This window comes from Eptatretus burgeri, chromosome 12 (genome assembly GCF_056783735.1).
Source record: "Eptatretus burgeri isolate ZD-2024b chromosome 12, Ebu_testis_v1, whole genome shotgun sequence".
NCBI lineage: Eukaryota > Metazoa > Chordata > Myxini > Myxiniformes > Myxinidae > Eptatretus > Eptatretus burgeri.
Genome location: NC_140972.1, coordinates 94,657,146 through 94,662,712, shown reverse-complemented (window position 1 = coordinate 94,662,712; position 5,567 = coordinate 94,657,146). Strand labels below are relative to the sequence as shown.

At 41.5% G+C, this 5,567-nt stretch overlaps 1 protein-coding gene across 3 annotated transcripts; it reads right to left on the bottom strand.

Annotated features, from left to right (window-relative positions):
* Positions 1-2,248: 2,248 nt before the first annotated feature.
* LOC147016169 (cortexin domain-containing 1 protein-like) lies at positions 2,249-5,294 on the bottom strand. Of its 3 annotated transcripts, XR_015050042.1 has the most exons (3): positions 4,893-5,289; positions 3,377-3,787; positions 2,249-3,133 (listed from the first exon to the last, which is right to left on the bottom strand). XR_015050042.1 is itself a non-coding variant. In XM_085848932.1 (2 exons), the coding sequence occupies exon 2, from the start codon at positions 3,738-3,740 to the stop codon at positions 3,573-3,575; it is 168 nt and encodes a 55-aa protein (XP_085705058.1). In that variant the 5' UTR covers positions 3,741-3,782; positions 4,893-5,291; the 3' UTR covers positions 2,249-3,572. The 3 variants fall into 3 exon arrangements, 1 of the variants encoding a protein (XP_085705058.1); XR_015050041.1 differs by having other exon boundaries at positions 2,249-3,787; positions 4,893-5,294; XM_085848932.1 differs by having other exon boundaries at positions 2,249-3,782; positions 4,893-5,291.
* Positions 5,295-5,567: the final 273 nt, after the last annotated feature.

Genomic DNA, 5,567 nt, shown 5'->3' with positions numbered 1-5,567 from the left:
AAGGCCAAGTACACCAAAACGTGCACCTGGATGATGCTTCTCTGTGAACTGTCCAAACAAATTAAAGACAGGTAAATCTCGTTTACAGAAAGCAGCAGATTATCCCATGGAAGGGTGGGGGAAGGAGCAGTGTGCAGTGTCTGCAAGTAAAGAAGGAATCGTCTTTCATTTATTTATTCATTCATTGATTTATTTACATGAAGAACTTTATGTAATACTGTATACAATTCAGGTTATATTCACCGACAACCAAAAGGTTCCCTTCAACAAAATTGTCACTTTTTGTGTGCAGTTTCAGAACCTGTTTGGTTACCTGGGCCAAGGAGTGAATTTGGTGGTTACACTGCAGTTGTGAAAAAAGTTTGGAACAAACAGACAGTTTATCATCTTTACATGCCTTCTTGTGCTGTATTTTTTGATGAAACAAAGAGATCAAAGTACAGAAGTAATTGGTGCACCACTGCCTGCCCTACTCATTATCTACTATCACAGCCATCATACATAACCACATCACATGTACAATGTGACAGCATGTTTACAGGATTGTTGGAATACCACGTGGTGATGGTGCAAAATAATGGCCTAACACTCAAAACTTACCATTTGTTGGAAGAAAATTAGGGAAAAGCGAGGGCCCGACACCTGGAACCACCACCAGGTGCATCTCTACATTGTCCAACCTGGGGCAGAAACCATGTTCCTCTTCGTATTGTCCAGCACAGATCACAGGCTTAGCTCCATTGTCACTCATTGCAGCCACAGCTTACATCAGCACTATAATATCAGGAAGCAGTACAGTGGAACACTAATACTGTATCACTGTTGCAAACCAACACAGGATCACACAGCACTGCAATGAACAAGTAGCACATTGTAGTGCATTGCAAATGAACCAGGGCTACCGTCATGAACCAGTTCAGAAACACAACTTACAGTAACACAAGTGGTTTATTTGCAGAGCACGTACAGCATGTTACTGACTATGTTACTTATGAACCAGCAATGTAACACTCTGCTGTTTTGGATTGATTATTACGAGGATGATATATTTTTTTAATGGTGATGCAGTGTACAAGCATGACAAAAGATTTGTTCCTCTCTCATGTTGGATGGTCACCCTGGTCTCAACATCCAAGGATGGTCACTCTGGTACAATGATTTCAGCTTAATTGGAAAATACAATTGGAAACCATTGTGATGTGTGAAATCTTTGTGGTCCACAAAGCACAAACTTGAAAAGTCCAACCACAATAGCACCACAAAAATGAATTAGTCATTAAAGAAGCATGAACTCCTCCAGCTCGGTGTGAGAGCTGATCGCACTACTCATAACAGCCTCCTGCTGCTCCTGCACATTGGCCTGCAGGTCTCTTCCTGCACATTGGCCTGCAGGGTCTCTTCCTGCACAAAGCTGGGGGAGTTATGTTTCTTGAATTGTGCAATTATCCCAGCTGACTGTCCAGATCTGTTTGCGTGAAACATGGCCAAGGTGAACAGTGACAGACATCCTGTTCGTCAGGATCCACACAGTAATAGCCGGGGTGACACCGTCTTTTGGTACCAGAACAGTGAAACTGTTTCGATATGAAATTAATCATGATAATTTGAAAAATACAGTCATGAGATTGTCCCTTTTTCAGAACATGCAATGCATTAGAGAATAGCATGACTTGTACTAATGGAACGCTAACACGCTGAACTTTATAAGTCAAATTGATCTTTACATGAATAAAACCAAGAATAGAATGGCAGGTGATTCATTAACTTGGCAGGTGTACAGTGAAACTGTGACATGGATTGTTATTTTTTAAGTATTAACCATCTCTGAGCTGGGTTTTCAAGAGACGCTTGTGAAATGAGCCAGCAACAAACCTGGGGCCAAATCTTTAACGTATTAAATATTGTATGTCTGTGTTTCGGCAAAAGACAGTCACACGAGAGGCCCAATACAATCTCGGTTCTACGGCACGCTGGATTGATGAGTGAGCAGAAGCCATAACAGGAAAGTAGTGAAAGATTCTAATGGTGCAGAAACTCGAATGCTCAGCAAATTCCAGCCATTGGTTTTCGGAGCAAATGGTCACAAAGTTATACTCTTAAAATACAGCAAGAGTGCAGTCGGATACTCCTTGGTTGTGCATACGTACAAGCCCTTAATAAGAGATTGTGCTGTAAAGATTAAAGGGTGAGAGTAAGAGGGCAAGCCTTTGGAATTATTAAAGGCTTCAGAGCAGATATATTGTGCTAATTAGGCGATGCTTGTTGTCTGTCTGAATCGCCATCTTGAGGTCATTGCGTCTCGCTAAGAATTCTATTTCGGTGTGCTCACAAAAACAGATTGTCAGGTTTGCGGTAATTTACGCTGGAAATGAAATCCTATCAGATTATGATGATTGTGATGTCGTGGAAACCTTGGACATGACTGGTGGAACAAAAAAAAAAAAACAACACATTTACAAGGACACCAAATAAAAATGACAAGTCGTACAATATCCATTATACCAGCCTCTGTGGGGGACATGGTCAAGCCGTCCACTCTGAGTCTGGGAGGTTGGTGGTTCATACCTCGTCCAGGTCATACCGAAGACTTTGTTACTAAGAGGGTCTTCTCCTGCACATTAGCCTCCAGGGTCTCCTTGTTTGACTTTCAGCACTTAAAGGACAGAGCACAGACAAGCAACACTGGGAAGGCAATGGAAAACAACCAAGCATAACCCTTGCCATGAAACGTCAGCAACACCAACACTCTGTAAAGAGTGCAGTACATTAGAGTTAAAAAGAAAATCAATTTCATTGCAAATCACAAACGAGTAAGTAAATTCCCTTAAGGGTTCGCACGCACTCTCACACTCTGATTGGACCGACGTTTGCTTATTGACGGAGAAATAGCAATGATGGCAATGCAAGCGAAAATTCACCATTTTATGACACGATTTCCTTACTGATGAACGTTCACTGATGTCCTACTTATTAAGGGGGTTTCTTCACCAAAATATGTGTCGTTCAAGGTGTGATCCGTGGCCTTGGACCAGATCCTGAGTTATGACGTCAGAGCAGTATCCTGAAACAAATGGACGCCTTCGCACAGTTCAAACAAGGGTCAGATCCACTCCATGCCCCTCCAATCGTAAAACTGTTGGTAATTTGGTGGAACAATTGGAACCATCACTGGAGGTTTTCATTCCATGGATTAAAGGAAGAAAATCAACATCAAACGGGATTTCATTGGAAACACAGCGAGTAAACGATGAAAGTCGGAACAATCTGTGCAAACGTGTGCAAAACACAACCTGGTAAATTAATATGAAAAAGTAAATGTCACTTCCACCAAACTCATTATTAGATGTAATCATGTGTAGTGTGTTCTTTAATTTACCGACAGCGTCGATGGTAAATGGAGGGTAGACAACCCACCCGAGGAAAGGATCGAATGCAGGGAAAAGAAAACTTTCTTAACTCAAGGTCTCGGTCCCATCATCATCTCCTCACCCTCCTCTCCATCTGTAGCCAAGCCAGTGTGAACGGCTCCATGGCGCTGGGGCCCGTGTGATACTTGCCGGTTCCGATTATCCTCATGTCTCCTGCCTCTGTTCCTCCCACGAGGAAGTCGTCATTTCACTGTAGGGGTCAAGCACTACTCGTACGCAGCGCACGATCATAAGGACCAGGAAGATGGCGAGCAGGCATAGGGACGCCAAAGCTAGACCCTCATCCAAATCCACTGGTGCTGTTCCAACCATTCCTGATTCCGTGCAGGATTTGCATCAATATCCCTCTGGTGACTGGACTAGGATGGGATGAGATGCAAAGAAGATGGACATTGACACTCAGTTTAGGCATTTCGCATGAAACGCTTTGGTTTTCCACAATTTAACAATTAAACAACATTTCCTGAAGAACCTCTTCTGGTTGCTGTGGAATGCTTTGGCCACTTATTGGCTCTTACTTGAGCCTTGACAAAAAAAATCAAAAAAAAATTTGATCAGTCGTGTGGGTTTGTTGAGACTGATCAAACTAAAGCGTGGCCTTGTAACTTATACATAGACAAAGTGGCCTTACTCGGGGCTTTTGCACACAGAGTGGCCTGAATGATGGCCAATGTACACAGATGGGGCAAACAAAGAGCAAATGGAATGAGCAGAATTTACTTTGGAAGTGAAGTGCTGGTTGTGGTAAAGGTTGGGTGGAGGAAGTGGAGGGGGGGGGAGTGGATGCCTGCAGCAGCGAGAGAAATATATATATATATATATATATATATATATATATATATATATATATATATATATATATATATATATATATATATATATATATATATATATATATATATATATATATATATATAACAGTCAACATCCCTTTGATTGAACCAAAGTAGAATGGAATGGAGTCATCTAAATTGTTAATGAGGATGTGATGATGGGTTCGATTTTCTTCTCTTCATTAAGATGAGAAAAAAAGATGTGCAGCAATGGGTAACGAGCAGCCAGAAGGGAGAATATGGATGGACGACTGCACTCTGGTTGATAATAAATAAATTAATAAATGAATAATAATAATAATAATAATAATAATCAAACAAAATGGGGAAATTTAAAGAATAGATCAATTTTTCTGGAGATCATTCCACCACTGCCCTCATTAAGGATGGAATGAATTTTTAACACGTTCTTGATAAAATAGAAAAGTATTGAAAAAAAAAACACAAAACAACTGCATTCCAAGATGTTTTTTTTTTGTTAACTAAATGACTGCAACCTGCACGTGAACTCTACCTGGGTAGAGATGAAGAAATTAAAGCAATTCCTTATAAGTATTTTCAAAACATTCAGAACAATCATCACGAGATGTCTTTCACCTGACCTTGGATGTGGTGCAAATTGAGAACTCACCTGCAAGTCACCTTCGAGCTTTCCTGAGCTCACCTGTCGTCTCTCATTCGGACAGGCGGACCTGACTCCAGAGTCTCAGGACGGAGGACAAACCTCGTGCGACGAGTCCTGTTCCGTCTTCCCGAAGCCTCCTTCACTCTTCATGCCCCTCCTTCACTCCAGCGGGCGCTACCAATGCACCCAGAACCCCGTGGTGCGCACTCGGGTGGTTGTAAACCACAATCGGATGTCGGCTAACTCTTTATCACTCAACCTGTGTCAAGACACAATGGCTCAATAACAATTGATGGTTTGGTGAAGGTCATGAATTTCGAAGCATCGTGACATCGATGTTGCTGTATAGCCATAATCTGCAGAACATGACAGTTCCAAATCACAGTGATTATACCCACAACTCCAGGGTCCTCCCTGTTCACCTCCAGAGGGGTAAATGGGAAGGTCCGTCATTGAAGGTACACGATTAGAATGAGAAAAGCGATTCTTGATGTTCGCAGAACGAGGGAAGAAAGAGTTAACTGCTTTGAATCCCAAAGGTTGTAAAAAATTGAAAAAGAAAACATCTGTCGATGCACCGCTCAATAGTTGTTTGTAAACTGGCAGCTATTATCATTGATGGACAACACTGCTATCTATGACTACATTATTATTATTATTATTATTATCATTATCATTGCT

What these genes read in the sequence shown, in the direction of transcription:
- LOC147016169 (XM_085848932.1), bottom strand. Translation starts at nt 3,740, where the DNA reads ATGGTTGGAACAGCACCAGTGGATTTGGATGAGGGTCTAGCTTTGGCG.